This window comes from Brienomyrus brachyistius, chromosome 14, assembly GCF_023856365.1.
Source record: "Brienomyrus brachyistius isolate T26 chromosome 14, BBRACH_0.4, whole genome shotgun sequence".
NCBI classification, from domain to species: domain Eukaryota; kingdom Metazoa; phylum Chordata; class Actinopteri; order Osteoglossiformes; family Mormyridae; genus Brienomyrus; species Brienomyrus brachyistius.
This window is the reverse complement of record NC_064546.1, coordinates 20,642,847-20,659,920: the sequence shown is the minus strand read 5'-3', so window position 1 is coordinate 20,659,920 and position 17,074 is coordinate 20,642,847. Positions and strand designations below refer to the sequence as shown.

The window sequence follows — 17,074 nt, the reverse complement described above, 5'->3', positions numbered from 1 at the left end:
TGAGTAAATTTTTATAAGAAATCTCAGGGATAATTAATAGGGAAGACTGCAAGAGTCAATTATGAATAGACACAGAACAATTTGTTTAATAACAGTATAGCAAGGAATCCTCGTGGCGGCAACTGGATTAGTTAAATTAGCTTATATACAGTTTATTATTTTCTGTTTTGCCAGACTAAACAGAAGACAGAGTACAGATGTAACACATTTCACCACAATTACACGTTCTGATTTTTTTGTGCGATTAAAAAGCCCATTCTGTGTGTGTGTGTGTGTGTGTGTGTGTGTGGAACTGTGAAATGTGGTGGTAAAGCAAATATAAATGTGCAATATTTTAATTATTATAAAGCAATATTACAGCATTATTATAAAGCACTAAGACATGACTGGTAATATTCCATGTCTTTAGAAAACCAAGAGTGTAATAAGTGGTGTTAATAGATATGAGTGTTTCATATTGGCCACAAATGCTGTGTGTCTAACCGTATTTGTGGTTTCCGTTGCCTCAGTTAACATGGCTTTTATTGCCAGTGACGCCAAGAGCCAGAGTGGTATTTTGAGTGTTTATTGCCTTCCGTTCTTCATATCTTAATGCCTTGTGCTACTCGGAGAGAGGAGAAAGCAAAAAAGGAGCCGTATATGGTTGATCTTGCCTTATAGATTTCCCCCGACTCTTTCTACTGATTAGCTGTGGTGCCCTTGACCGAGAAAATTAGCTCATTGGTTACTTTCTAACTTGCCACTCAAAACATCCTTCCCGGTACTTTAAAAAAAAAAAAAATTTCCTGGTTTTGATGTTTTTCTTCTGAACCTTGGTGTTAATCTATGGATGGATTTTCCAGATGCACGGACCGTCGAGACTTTAATATGAATATGAATAGGGAGAGAACTTCTGGCGACTGGAGGAGGCCTCGCTTTTTTGTATTTTGTCTATTTTCAACATTTATTAAACTGCCTCCAGGCTACAATAAATTATTATGTTGAATGGACCAAAAGTAGAGCAGAAGATGACCAAAAGTAGACCAAAAGGAACATTTTTCTTTTCTTTTCTAAAATTCTATAATCGCCCAGAGAAAGCCAACTTTAGTTATAAATAATAGAAAATACTGTTTTTTTTTTTCTCAGTGTCATATGCACTGAATTTTCCATTTAATAACCTGCTTACATTCTATACACCTCCAGGCATCATTAATGTATCCGTGGTCCTTATTTACCATAGAATTTTCCACGCCGTTACATCAACTCATTCTACAGAAAAAAACAGCAGAGCTTTGCTATGCTAATAATACGATGTTGATGCCGAAAGCAGACGGACATGTCATCTTCCCCACCACTGTCAATAAGGCATTTCCTCACCATAAGACATTACAGTCATGCTACACCCCCGTCACTCTGAGGAGCTGGAAATTTAAAGTTTAAAATAAGTTCTCAAGTCACCGTTGGCGTAAGTAGTGACGTGAGAGAGAGCCTTAGCGTGTGGCTAGAGGGATTTACTGTGCTCTTGTCAGTCACTGCCCAATTTAACCCAATGGGAAATAACAAAGTAACCAAGGAGAATAGGTTAAACCAGTGTCTGATTGATGGCACGTGATAATTCCACCCGCTGTGGATTTCAGAGCCTTAGGTCTCCCCTCTCTGGCTGTAAAAGCTTCTTCATCGCTTGGCAACCTGACCATCGATAGCATCAGAAGAGTTAGTCATTTCTGACGTGACATAACGTGACGTTGTGACATTGGCATCACACTCGATGTCATGGACGGTTAGAGAAATGTGTTGAGCATCACATTCAGCTTCAGTGGTTTTCTGTGTCATGCTTATGACAGGGTAAAAAAATTAGACAGTCAATGATGTTTAAATGATCTTCATGTTGGTGTAAAACTATTATGTCTGTCGAAGTGTGTCGGCTTGGGCATTTCCAAACACATCCTAGTATTTGTAGCAACTATCCAATATATCAATGTATTTTTTCACTCGACCACTGGCCCACCTTGATTGGTTATTCAGTAACATTAAGTTATTTTACTTATTATGTTAATTAATTGAGCTGATGTGAAATTTAACAAATACGTGGAATGGCTGAGGTGCCCCTGAGGAGAGATTTGGATGACCATCTAGCCGTCCAACTAGATATGAGAAACTTTAGAAAACAAAAGATTTTTTTTGTGTTACTGTAAATTTGAGTTTGTTCTAATGCTCATTTCTTTTCTTGAGCAAATCTTTCTACCTGGATAAACAGCAAGTTTTCTTTGACTGCCTAAAACTCCTGCCCAATTCTCTACATTCCTGGCAGCAATTACAAGTTGACATGACGTGACATGGATATGCAACACGTTTATGACAGTGTCATGAATGTATTACCTGCGACAATATGCATTATTTATTTTGATACTTCATCAGTGGATATCTCATACTTCCTCAGGGGGCAATTTTTTAAACCAAATGTAATTCACAGCCATGTGAAAGACAGTATAGTTAATGGAGAGCTCCTGACCCTAAGCTCCGATTAGCTGGTCCTGGATCAGTTCCAGAAGGACCCCAGACTACTGGTGTCTCTCCCCTTCGTCGTGTTTATCCCCGTCGGTCGTCGGTGGAAGTTGGCAGTCTGCTCTCTGAGTGAAACGTGACTCCCGCACACATGCCTCATTGACTCTCATCTGCACATCTGGTAGCTTGCAACCCCCCCCCCCCTTTCATGAATATGCAGGAACGTGAACCGTGTTTATTTCCATTATCGCTGCCGCATAAGTGCATTTCCATGCCAGTTTTCCACAGTCGTCTTCTCTCTTTGGTATTCGGATGAGTCGCTGCAACATTTTTGCTGCGTGTTATCCTCTTAATGCCCCCCACCCCCGTCAAACTCGTCCTTACTCCTCCCCCCGACACACCCCACTGACTTCTGTGTTTGATTGATCATGCCAGGATGTCAGTTCCCGTTTCCTACATAACTACACAGCCTTTGTCTGTCCTGTTGCCCCAGTCAGAGATTAATATAAACTACATATTTTATTGAAAGCAGTAATACTGTCAATATGCATCATACTAGGAAGATGAGTTACTGAAACATGCATTTAATTTTATTTTATTCTAATATTTATTGTTCCTGGTTTTATAGTTCAAGGCAGTTGACCAGATGATTATCTTATGCATATAAAACGGAATATAGAGATGCTACACCTTATACCAAACCAACAAAGCACATTCATTGTTAATTTAGTGATTTCAGCCATAACGAATAAGCACTTGATTTTTTTTTTTATCGTGTAACAAAGATTCATATTATATACAGTACACATCTTTGGATGTAAGGTTGTAGTTTTGTGTTGTTACCGTAGGTCTTAACATAATACATACAAGCATGATCAAGTTTGTATGGAATCTTATCCAGATTTCTCTGTTTTACATCACATCTTTCATATTTAGCAGATGTTTCATCCAAAATGACATCCGATTGAGAAGACTTGGTCAGAAAATCCCGTTGGGGGGTTAAGTGCCCTGCTCAAGGGCCCACGGTGAAACCCGGCCATTTCAACCTGCGACCTGCCAATCGCATATGCAGCTGTAATTCTTTCAGCCCCACTCAGAGTAAAGGTTTTAAGGCTCGTGACCTCCAGAAGGTTTAAAACAGAGACGCTTTGTATGGGGCGCACTGTATGTGTAAGATCGTAGGATTTCAATCTTGGTATCCGTGCCCCCTTTGCCGTGTGCTCGTGCTCGCCACATGGTGGGGTACAGCGGCCCCCTTCAGTGATAAGCATCTTTCTTCTGGGCCTCACTGGTTTCTTCCTCCCTCCCTGCTTCCTGTCAGTGATGCAACATACTTCTTTGCTTCTCACATGAACAACTTTCCTTTTTTTTGGGGGGCGGGGGTCCTTTAAAGTGCCCTCAACATCATTTAATTTGGCTCAGATTGTCAATACCTTTAAAAATATTGATTTAACAGTTAACATTAATAATACATAGAGTGCACTGTGTGTATAGTACTTGTATGTTATTGTCCTGCCATTTCATTTGCAACAGCCGTGTCCAGTGCTGAAGAATCCAAGAGGCTTACAAACGAACGAACAGCTTAAAAACAGCGTCACCTTGTCATCTTGTTTGTCCATAACTGCGCAGACTGATGAGGCTTTGCATTGTGATGTGTTCTAAATATACTTTACATGCAGCTTGAGAGGTGCATGTAGAAGTAGTGAGACTCTAAGGCACTAAGTAGTAACCCTAACCCTAACCCTACCACAGTACCCTTTTTATTGTGCTGTTTTTGTCAGGAAATCTGGCATTTTGTTGTCCCCCACGCCCCATTGTCCCCCCGCAGCCATTGACCAATAGTTTAATGACAAGTACACCAAGGTCTTCTACCCCTCTCTTCAGGGTCGCTGATTTCCGGGTTATTCCTGGCCTGCCCGCACCACCTAATGGGCGTTACTGTGGGTAGCGCTGTGAAATTCCCACTGCATGCTGGTTTGTGACTTTGTGGCTGTTCGCGGTGTTAAATTCTCTTTCGATTTCTTTTGTCTTGGGGGGTGGGGGGTTCCACACTTCCTTGTAATGGATAACTGTACGAAAAAACCGAAGATGATGGGAAAGTCTAATGAACATGCAGGAATATAACCTTATACAGCTGCAGCCAGTTTTGTGCAGTGACGTTTAGTGACGTTTTGTGCAGTGACAGTCCTTTACGTGTTCCCTTCAGCAGTATGCATCTTTAATCTGTACTTTTTTTCCTCTATGAATAGGCATGAATCCAGCTTGATGTTTCTGATGTGGATGTAGTCAGTGTCCGGACTTTTCCTCTCAGTTTTTCCATCTACGAGCCCTCGGTGTTGAGTGTTGATCCGCCGGCTGTATTTTCAGCCTTGATCTGCTGCTGTTTGTACATCGGTGGTCGGCAACGGTCTAAGAATCCCATAACAATTCCCCGTCATCCACATTGTGGTTCCCAGGATAGCCCCTGAACCCTTGACCTCACCATATAACGTATGTGTGTGGGTGGGTGGGTGGATGGCTGCATGGGACGGTGGATGCTTAGATCGTCATTAAATAAATTATGAAAAAATAGACATAGCTTACGCTAAAATCGTCCATCGCCATATTTCCGCCTAATTGAAAGCTGCTGCTGTTTTATGTCGTATCCTTGTGTCATTCTGTGTCGTGGCCCTCTGTTTTTTCGACTGGGGCACCCTTTGATCTCAGGGGCCTCTCCGGCGAGTGTGTTCCTGCATTCCCTATTGTAGCGCCACTTGAAAGCCCAGCCTTCATTTACAGATGTGCGATGTATTTTAGGAAAATGTATTTGAGGATAGTTTCTGCTTCCTCTGCGGAAAGAATTGCACATATGAGAGTAATTTGTTTTTTTTTTTTTTTCTTCTTTTTCCTCTTGCAAAGTATAAATAATTAATGTCGGGGGGGAGGGGGGGGTTAATGTGACTGTAGTCTAAATTAAAATATATCCCTGAACAAGGAGGGGGCTGTTCCTCGAGACAGATCCCTGTTGCTTCCTGTGCAAAATCCACATATTATAAACTTACCAAGGCAGAAATTCAGTTTTGCGTCTTTCTGTTTGTTTTATTTGTCTGACTGGAAAAGTGCTTCTCGCCGCATTCTTCCTTAGACTCCGGTGCCGTGTTTTTAAGAGGATGTCCTGCAAATTTGATGATGTAAGATTACAGCATGTTTGCAATTAAATGTGGTCATTATCTCGAGAGCGGGTATTTGTTTTTCATTTATATGGGTAGTATATAAACACCGGTATAAATATTTTTTGTACGCGTGCATGAATCACACTTGGTGAAGGATGTGCTGGTTCCATGATGATTTTACTGGTTTTTACCATTTTCTTACTTTCTAAAGAAAACTATGAAACTTGCACTATTTCTACCAAAATATTGATATTCACTTTTTCAAATCTATGCAAATAAAACTGGTACAATTTTGCTATTCCAGCACAAATGTGATTTTACAAAATTGTACATTTAGCAGTGGTTCAGTCTTCCTAACTGTTTAGTTAGCTCTTAGTCTTTTTGTGCTTTAAAGCAATTAATTATTGTCAGATTTCTCTATTGTTAATGTTTTTCCATAATCTCTGCTGTAGTTGCATTACGATTCTAGTCTTACGGATCCCATTTCAAGTACTGTTGGTATTTGTTTAGTTCTGTATCTGATTTGATGAAGGGGGAAAAAAAAGTCACAGAACTGGCATCACACCAGTCAGATTTAGAGGTTAACCACAGACGATTGCATCACTGCTCCCAAACTACACCAAGGTACAGGCTGGATAAGCAGCTAGTGGAAATGGAAGGACAGACTGATAGATGGACCAGAGTAATGATCAGCAATCCTAAAGACGACTTGTCTCACCTCATTATGCATTTTTTCCCGTTTTATATATCTGGCTCCAACTTTAAAATATGTAAATGCTTAACATGCATGAGTACAAGCCACATGTTAACCACATTTGCCTCACCCCCCCCCCCCCCCACCCACTGCCAAAAATCGCTGCTAATCAATAGAGTGGCCGATTATAGCTCTCGCCACCAGAAATGTTCAGATGGAACACGAAATGTGACTTTCCAGCCAGAGTTGTCTACAAATCCGGAAAAAACGGCCCTGCCTCTTGCCTCTGTGGGGCTCAAGTGATAATTGGTAGCAGATTTTCATCCTCTCTCTCTCTCTCTCTCTCTTCTCCCCCCCCCCCCCCCCCCGACAGAGCGTCTACCGTAGGAACGGAATGACTTTCCTGGCCTGCTGACTGCAGTGGACAGGGTGGGGGGGGCGCCGGAGAGTGTACACAGAGGCTCTGCCCCAAGAAGGTTTAGTTTACTTCCCTGTCCCCTTTCATCCCGCCATCAGAGGACGGATGCGTGGTTAACGTGGCCTGAAGCTTCCTTGTTTGTCCTTTCTTCTCTATCTGCCTCTGCCTTGTTCTTCAGTAGGCCTGTTCTCGGGTTAATTGAGGAAGGAAGTGTCGGAGCCCCGCGTGGGCTGGCAGGAATGCGGCCCACGACAGCGTCCTTCGTTGGGTTCTGAATTCCCGCAGTTGGCGGCCCTTCAGTGTTTCTGGCAGATGAAGCCTTTTTCAGTTCGAGGGACCCTTTGGCAGTTTTAGTGCTTGTTGCAGAAAACCCATTCAGCAGCCTGTTAAGGGCAACTGCATAATTATTGACGTTCTACAAGAAGAAACTTTTTTTTTTTTTTCTTCATGTGGCAGCAGTTGAATTAATGTGGAGTTAGTGTGTTAACTCTGTTCAGAAACCCAGAACCAAAATGATTATTTTATTGTTCTGATTGAATGATGCGAATTAGGAAACTTTAGTTTTGTTATTTTTAAATATTCTTGCAGCTGTATTAGTTATGGAGTTCGATATGTAATTTTTTTATTGAACATTGTCACAAGCACACATAAAAATGCACCCTTTTGGGTGCATGTGGATGATTGCATGCAGACAGGCAGCACCTGTCACCAACGTCTGCAGAAGTTCTGTGTGTAATAGAATAACGTTGCATGTGACATTGACCAAACCTCATTAATTATTATTTTTTGGATGCCTAGCCTTGGGTTTCCTGTTTGACCGCTCTCTGATACTTATGTCCGGGCTTGTGAATCGTGTCTTTGTGTATTCCTACATTTGTACAGTGTTGAAAATGATAATAAAATGACAGAGATGAACAATTCGCCACCCATTCAATAAATTTCTAGTAAAATATGTAACTGCCTTTTGAGGTTACTCAAGTATGTGTTATATTTTCAGTTTTAGCTTAAAATGTCATTAAGAGACGTGTAATTATTCACATTGACCCATGTCCTTTCATCATCCGTCAGCTTCGACATTGAACTTTTTCTTTACAGATTATACCACCAAATGTATATATAATTTGATCTTTTTTTTACTATAGAACTAGCAGAATTTTGTGCAATTAAAGTGATAGTAGTTAGTCTTTTGGAAAGCCAGTATTTTATTCCCTTAGGCTATTTATGATGCACAATAATTGCACTTGATTTATGACAAAAAGCACTACTTTGGCCCTATTGTGAGAAGACGGATCAATTTCACAAACCGGACAATTAAATTCTCAGTGTTTTTCATTCATTCTGTGACATTCATGCAAGACATTATGTAAGCGACTGACGACGCCACAATTCTTAGACCCTTATTTCATTTTCTCACGCTACATGGAGATAAATAGTTAGGAGCAGAGAATTTTGAAGTTCCAGTTTGTCCTATGAAACTATTTTTTATTGCCAGATTAAAACATTTGTTACTTTTTCAACCAAAATCTTGAGGTCCAGCATCCTCAGTTGTCTGACTCACTAAAAACATTTTATGCTGTATTTCACTCTAAGGATTTTTCCAGTAAGACTTCCTGAAAGTTGAATCACTGTTTCTTTGAATAAGAAAATTGCAGACTTAAAATACATTGGAAGAAAGTAAATTCATTTCCAATTTGCTTTAAATATGTAGAAGAGAAAGACCTCAATGTAAATAAAGCATCTGATTACCTAATTTTCCTGTTTCACTGTGGTTCCAAAAATAAAACCCCCAACTTTGGGTTGTTTTCTGCAGTCTCAAGATATCAAATATAACTTTTCAAAAATGGCTTAAAGCTCAGTTTAAAAAAAATAATAAAAAAATCCCCCTCACTGCATAGATATTTGCTTTCTACCTAGAAAACTAGTGGCTTCTCGTTAGCAGTATTCAAAAGCCTCTTGTGTATTCAGGACAGTGTCCTTATGTGTCAAACAGTAAAATAATATTGTTAAGCTGAGTTAGAGTCGACTATAATCTAGTATGAATAATATTGCTTGTATGGGTGACATGGTGGCCCAGTTATCAGTGCTACCTCATATTTCCAGGGTTAGAGGTTTGATAGTCGCCACTGAATCTTGGAGTTTGTATCTATGTCTCATGGTTTTTCTCCAGGTACTGCAGTTGCCTCCTACAGTCCAAAAACATGCACTTAGGCAAATGAGCATCTCTTCATCTCTTGTCTGTAATATGCGAGTGTGAGTGTATGCATTTAAGTGCTCTGCAATGGACTGACATCTCATACAGGAGGTCCCCAGCCATGCGCCCTGTGCTGCCTGGGATTGGTTAGAAGATGGATGGATGGATTAATAGGTGGGTAATCTTTTTTTTCTTTAAAGATGTGTTGAAAAGCCTTTTCACAAGAGTACGAAAAAGTTTTCAATGAATGCGTTGAATTTTATTTGCGTGTAAAGTGTTTATGAACAGTCCTTGAGTACTCAAGATCCATAACAAATACTCCACCTAGTGGTGGTGGAGTAAAGCCGAAAAGTTGCAAAAAGATGAAATTTGGATAGTAGGATTGTGTGTAGATAGGTTGTATTTTTACTTGCTGTTGTTTATTATTTAATTGTAATGTATAAAATTTTGCTGTGAAGCTTGACCAGTGGAAGAAAAATGTTAACTCACCAGTGGTACATTGGCTGAAGGTGATTCGCAAAAAATAAAAAGGTTACATTTTCTGTATATCTGTACATTTTCAGTGAACCATCTCTCGGTCCCATTAATTTGCATGGAAATGTGCTTGATCATTCTTTCTGTACAGCCAAGACGCCAGCAGTCTCTGCTCAATCTCCTGGGGCTTTTAAAACATCTTGCATAATGTCTGCCTATTCCCATTCATAACAGTGTCCAAGAATCAGTTTTTATTATCGTTTTCCTTAGTTGATTTATATATATATATATATATATATATATATATATATATATATATATATATATATATATATATATATATATATATATATGAAAGAGTGCAAAGTGCAATATTTGGCCAACCAACCTGAAAAGTCGTGGTATCTGAAGGTGGTATCTCTGTTCTCTGTTAGTCCCTTTCTCAAATGTCGCCATTGATAAATTACTCCCAGGAGTCATGGATTCCCTTTAGGGAGTAATTATGAATGTCGCTTAAGCACAGAGGATGAGATGTACCCAGAAAGCTGATAGGCAGTGACATCACTTATGAGTGACTGCATCCATGTGCCCCCATCACCACTGATACCATTAAAGCTCTAAAACATCGTTTCTAAAGAAATTTGTTCTCGTAGATAAGATTCATATACTTGGTGCGTGGTTAGTGGAAGTAGACCTTTTCAGATATGGAGCTTCCTTCTAAGGTACGCTCTAGGCTGGAATCTACTACATCTGAGTTTTGGTAGCTTCATGCCGAGTTTCCAGCCTTGTCCAGGGGGGTAAGAATGTTTCTATTACAACAATATGGTAGTTTATGAAATGAGCTGCAGCACAGTCTGGAAGCAGATCTGACAGTCTAACGTCTTGACAGATATTGGAATAGATTAGAGATGATGTTCACGTAACAAGCTTGACCTGTTTTGCACGCACATGGCGCTGATGTTAATTGGGCAGTGAGTGGAGCGTACGTGCAGTGACTGTTACTGCATGTCTTCTGCGCCGTCGAGCCGTTTAATCTCCCGCAGTTCTTAACTATGTTTTATTAGTTTTCAAAGCGATGCTGGTCCCTGTACCGGACAGCAGTGGCTCTTGGTTTAGCTACATTTTTCCTTGTTTGTCAAGTAACAGCCCAGACTTTAAAAATGTCGAACCAAATTTATTTCACAAAAAAAAAGCTGTGCAGGAATAGTGAATACACCATAGATCAGTTACAGTAGCACAATGCTTTCATACACTATTAAAAACAGAAAAAAATGTCAGAGGTTAGAAAAAACATGAAATGTATATATATTTTTTAACCACATACTCTGTGACCCAATGAAAATGGTCCTTGACCTACTTTTGGGTTGTGACCCACCAAGTGATAAATAGTGGGTTACAGGGTGCTTGAAAGGCGCTGGGCATTCATCCCTCCAGGATCTTGCCTTAATTGTGCCATGGGCCCAGTTAGCAGAATAGAAGTTGGCACCAAGCGGGGATCCAGTCTCACATTCTGCCCTCTACCTGATGGAGGGATGCCAGTCATCAGCCAGGGCAGAACTCCCGGTCGCAGTTGGCTAATGATTTGAGCTGACCCAGACTTGAACCGCGGTGGGGGTTGGGGTGGGGGGGTGGGGGGGCAGTTGGGAGTCTACGTGAGCCTTTTGAAGGCTGCTTGGGGGGGCGGGATCCGCTGTTAACAGCAGTTTTGCTCTCGTGCCGCACACATGTGTTAGTTTACGACGGAATTCTCTTTTCACGTCACCGGGGCGAATGCGGTTGGTAATTCCGTGCATTGAATATTCAAATCGCTTGGCCACGCTGCATCAAAGATGCGACGTGACTCCGAAAGCACGTCTATGATATTAAGCATTCCAACTTGAAAAGAAAGAAGAAAAAAAAAATGGCAACGTGAATTGCTTTAACGCAACAAAACCCAATTACAGGTACTGAAGAGAGGAGAGCATATAAACCACAAAGATGAAAAATGCCACCTGCTGTATGGGCAGCTTATGGTGAGGTTTCACTGTGGAGGTGTATTCCATTGGGACACAAAAATGCTTCATACCTGTTGCCTTTCAACCATATTATCCCCATTTATTATTATTTTTTTATAGAATTCCCAACGTTTTTACTCTATCTTATAAAGCAAATCATGGTTACACCCAACAGTGATATGAATCAATGACCTTTGTTTTCACTAAAATATGTAATATATAATGTGTTTAACTGCATTTGCTGTGTCTTTTCACTGTTTATTATGTTTTTAATTCTGCTTAAGCGCAGTTTGTTTGCTGCACAGATGCAGCTCACTGCTTTGAAAAGCATGTAGAATAATCCACCCCAACATGAAGATACCTTTGTTTATTTTCCTTTTTTCCTTCCTTTTTTTTTTGTCTGAGACCCAGCAAAAGCAGGACACACGTGATCTTTGTTTTCGGCGAACATTGTCTCTGCCTTTCCCTCTGTCTTGCCGTCATTAGTGGACTTTGACGTTCCCCTGTCTGCTCGTGGGGTCAGGATGACACCACACACACTGAGTGCATACTGACAGAGCAAACAAAATGAAAGAGAAGAAGCTTGGAAAAATAAATGTCCGAAACAGGGGGGGTGACTAAAGATTTGCCAGTCTGGGTGTTCCTCGGGATATCTCCCATAATCCTCTTGTTAAAATTTCTTCCAATTAATGTTATCAAGTGATATGATTTTAGCTAAGTCGGTATTTTTTTCAGAATACCTTTTTAACACTTAATGCACTTATAGGCATACAAAAATAGGCATTGCAATAAGTAAATAATTATACTTCTAAGATTTTCTACCCTTGAAAGTTTCTATTAATTGTAAATATAATTTAAAAAGCAGACAATTAGCTTAAAAATGTTAAATAAAATCATTAGTGTTTTTTAAAGCTATTAATCTGTCCTTTGTTTTATATTTAAGAATAACAATAATGATCTTCAGAAATCTTAGTAGCTCAAATTTTAATCCTTGCCCTCCTTGTCCCCTCATATCCAAGAATCGAGAGGCTAAAACATTTTAAGGCCAAATTCTTTACGTTTGAGCTGACGGCGACGAGGTGCCTCTGAGGGTCCGAGATTGATTAATCTTCCTGCTCGGCATTTGTGTCATTAAAACGCTGCCCCAACAAACCAAGTGACCATGTGACCCAACCGTTATCTCCATGTAGAGATGTAAATGTGTTCAGCCAATTGTTGCCATTGAAGCATCCTGAAGCTACATTTTTATCCAAATCACATGCTGCTATTGCAGGTAGGGATTGTGATTTGGGCCTTTGAGCAAGACCCTGAACCCCACTTGCTCCAGGCACTAACCCTGTGCTTTGATCCTTCCCTGTACGTCGTGCTGGACAAAAATCTCTGCTAAATAAATAAACGTCAACTGGCTTTATAACAAATAAGCAAAGTTCAAGGAAACTGTGACTACACGGCATTACCGAATAACAAGGGAGTTCATCACCCCACCCCCACCCCCTGCCATTTTAGTATTCTTGGTAAGGAAGGATCCTCCAAACTCTTGTGTTGCCTTAATTATAGAAAAATAATTTATATGCCAAATTAGACTGCTGCTTCTCTGTTGTGTATCAGCTGCAGTGTCTGGCACAGATACTGCTTCATACGTAAACAGTTTCACTCTTTCTGTCACTCAGATAGCAAGACTGAATGGGGAGCTTTGCACAAGGAGATTTTTTCTTCTGTCTGGAAGGACGGCAATTAAAATATAGACAGTGCGGGCAATAAAAGTGGAGACAGATGCTGTCTTCTTACGGCGCGAGCATGGCGCGGAGTGATGAAGTACGCCCCCGGAGCGCGTCGTAGACGGCGTTCCCTTTGAGGAGGGATCTTTGGCAGAGACGAGGATGCGTGATTTATGGGACCTTGAGCGCAGTCAAGAATGTTCTCAATGTCCTGCAGCTACAGTACAACACGCATGCAAACATTGAATATTTCATTCGCGTAACGTCCGCATATGAAACGGCTTAGCCACTAGTCACCGTGCAGGGATGTAGGCAACTCATCATATCACTGTGCCGAATATGTATAAAAAAATCCAACAGTACTGGCAGGTCTGCATGTAAAAGCTATTCTTTATGCCGAGTCTTTCGTAAATTCCAAATGACCAAATTCGCCGTATATTTACTGCAAATCCTATTCCAGAATTTCTGTGATAAATGCCGCATTTGACAAATGCCGTTACTCAAAGGCCGTATTTGTTACTGGAGAAAGCTGAGCAAAAAGTGAATGTAGGCTTTCTGTTAAGAATATGGGGGGGAAAGCAACACTGCCTGTGTAATCAGTCCTCTTAGTCTGATTGATTTCTTTTGATTAGTCCTTTTTGTGAGGTTTTCCGTGTTGTGGTTTGTTAGCTTCTGCTTTAGTTTTTACTCCATATGAAAGTGTAGGAAGATGAAAATCAGAATTAGTTCATAAAGTTTTTTTATCAGGACATTGATTTGTGATTGAGTAGATACGATAAAATAAGGCTGGAGAGACTTATGAATGGACTGGTTGACAGTAAATGTGGAGGATTCTACTCTAACAGTTAGTGGTATGCTCTGCAGATGTTCCAGTCCAGTTAATTTACCCGACGTGGGCACAATTTCCCATAACTTCACCCTAGAAAGGAACATAGCAACATGAGTCCTGGAAATAACTTTTCACACCACAGTGACAAAGTCAACCTCTGTCTGCAAACTCCAGGAAGTGTAGCAGAGCATAGTTTGAAAGACTGTACAAAAAACATTCAGGACAAGACAGAATGGACAAACCGAACACCCAGTAAATAAAGTCATTTTAAAAAAAAAACATTATATATATAATATATATAGATTTAGTACAGTACTGTGCAAATGTCTTAGGCCAAAAATGATATTTAAATGATCTTCATGTTGGTGTAGAACTATGACATTATGTCTGTCAAAGTGTGTCGGCTTATCCATGTCAAAACATCTGCTAAAATCACCACGGTATTTGCAGCAACTGTCCAACACACCCAAATATTTTTTGACTCAACCACTACCGCACCTTGTTTGGCTGATCAGTACACAACTGAGTTATTTAATCGATCAAGTTAATGAATTAATAGGGCTGATGGAGAAATTTACCAAATATTTAGAATGGCTGAGGTGCCCTTAAGGAGAGGTTTGGGAACCAAAGCATAGTTTGTCTAGCCATGCAACAAGATATTAGTAACTTTTTGGAAAACAGACAAAATTCTTGATTTTTGTGTCAGTTAATTTGCATATGTTATAATGTGAAATTATTGCACTTTATACAGTCACTACCAAGATAAATAGCCTTAAACATTGCCTTTGGTTCCCTATAACTTGTGTACAGTGCTGTATATGTGGTTTGAGCCAAGAACCCAGCTGTCACGAATGTGTTATTTCTACACATATATGCCGTATATATATACATTTTTTAACACCTATGTCTAAAAAACCCAGAACTAACTTTATAGAAGTAAACATTTAGGCTAAAATTATTTAAGAAATCATATTGCATTTGCTACTATAAATTATTCAGCAGTTCATGGCGTAAAGAAGGCTGTAATAAACTGAAGGCACAGACTCATTGCATTGACTTTCATTTTTTCTCATAGGCATTGGAGACATGCAGGCTTGCGATATTAAACACAGTTATGGTTTATGTTACGATATGACAGCATGTAGAGCTGGTCTGGTCAACAGAGTCCATGGAAGTAAGGAAGTAAGGTTTGCGCACCTCTGGTCGCAAGATGTTTCCGTGAAGATCTTTCTGTAGGTAATCCAGAGTAAAACTGACAGCAACCCAGAGGGTCCTAATGTCAGATTCTATGATAGATCATATCTGAAGTGAGGTGTTAAAAGTGCTTTGTTAAATGTTAAATTGTATATATTTGCCTACATTACTGAATAAGTAAGGCTTACAGTAAGGTTGATGCTTCTTATATTCTTGTATCCATTATTACATTATTCCACACTACAAAGTTTATTTCTTTAATTTAGTCTGTAAATGCTAAAACATATGCACTCTGCCAAAAGTCAAGGGGATTTCTACTGATAGGGAATTATGGAATTTTAAGTATGATTCTCCACATGTGTTGGAGGATTTTACAGTCACGACTCGAGATGGTTAGGACTCATTAATCATACTAGCATTTTATTTTTGTTCTGCATTTTTCATTGTATTTACTTTCAGTTGATGCGTCAAGTTGTGACTGCTGCGTTTCATTATCTGTGATACCTGACAACTATAATCTGTGGCATGTCCATTCGGCTTCTTCTGGTGGCAGGTATCCAGTTTGTAAGTAATGCTGCGAATTCTGTACAGTGTTATTTGTAAGTAATGCTGTGAATACTGTACAGTGTTATTTGTAAGTAATGCTGCGAATACTGTACAGTATTTGTAAGTAATGCTGCGAACACTGTACAGTGTTATTTGTAAGTAATACTGTGAGTACTGTACAGTGTTATTTGTAAGTAATGCTGCGAATACTGTACAGTATTTGTAAGTAATGCTGTGAATACTGTACAGTGTTATTTGTAAGTAATACTGTGAGTACTGTACAGTGTTATTTGTAAGTAATGCTGTGAATACTGTACAGTGTTATTTGTAAGTAATGTTGCGAATACTGTACAGTATTTGTAAGTAATGCTGTGAACACTGTACAATGTTATTTGTAAGTAATGCTGCGAATACTGTACAGTGTTATTTGTAAGTAATGTGGCGAATACTGTACAGTATTTGAAGTAATGCTGTGAACACTGTACAGTGTTATTTGTAAGTAATGTGGCGAATACTGTACAGTATTTGTAAGTAATGCTGTGAATACTGTACAGTATTATTTGCTTTCTTTTTCTTGCCGAATGAGCTTAGCAGTTGAGATTATGGGTAAAGTACTGTAAGAATTAAGTGTCACATTGTGAACATCCAGAGCTGGAAATATGCAGGGTAGATGTGAAGAGCTCATATGGGTTCACATTATTTGAAAATTAATATTATAGTAAGGATGGCGTTTTTTGTTTTGTTGTTTTTTTATTTATTTTTTTGCTGCTGTTTGCCGGTTTTATTCTCTTTTGTGCTTGGCTTGGCATTTAAAATGGCACTTCAATATATGACACCTCCTGGAAGTGTAGTTTGGCTAACAGAAGTTAGCCAAAGAGTGCGTCGCGAAGCATGTAACACCCACAGCTGTCACTGCACCTGGGTGACTTGCCGTTGACAAGAAACAGATGGCGTACGTGGGAAGGGGGGGGGAATGGCATCACTCTGGCTTCAAACAGGTGATCCTTGAAGGAAGCGTATTTATCTTTGTTGGAGAAACTTCACAAGGTGGGTCTTCTGACAGATTCTAGAATGCAGGTTCTATCTTGATGTAGGATGGGATAGGGGAGGACGCTCAATCTTGTTCCGCCGTTGTCTGCTTCTTTAGATGAACCAACAAGTAAATAAGAAAATTACCTAAAATGGCAGAGCAGTCGGGCTGACTCATTCCATAAATTTTCGGACTGTTTCAGTTGTCCTTAAATCCTTCGTACGCGAGTACTTGTCAAGAACTACTTGTTTTTGATTGATCTGAAACGCATCATACAGTCTGTTCCTGTACTTGTTTCATAACCGTTCCAGGCCTTTCGCCTGAACGTTTTGCTCGAGAAGAATACAGGA

General features: G+C 39.8%; 1 protein-coding gene across 7 annotated transcripts in view; it reads left to right on the top strand.

The window, feature by feature from the left end:
* Positions 1-7,710, top strand: part of supt3h (SPT3 homolog, SAGA and STAGA complex component) — a 90,724-nt gene extending 83,014 nt beyond the window's left edge. For all 7 annotated transcript variants that reach the window (XM_048975509.1, XM_048975508.1, XM_048975514.1 and 4 more), the window contains one exon: positions 6,704-7,710. In XM_048975509.1, coding sequence (XP_048831466.1) covers positions 6,704-6,745 — 42 coding nt within the window. In that variant the 3' untranslated portion in view covers positions 6,746-7,710. The remainder of the gene's footprint in view (positions 1-6,703) is intronic.
* The last annotated feature ends 9,364 nt before the right edge of the window (positions 7,711-17,074 follow it).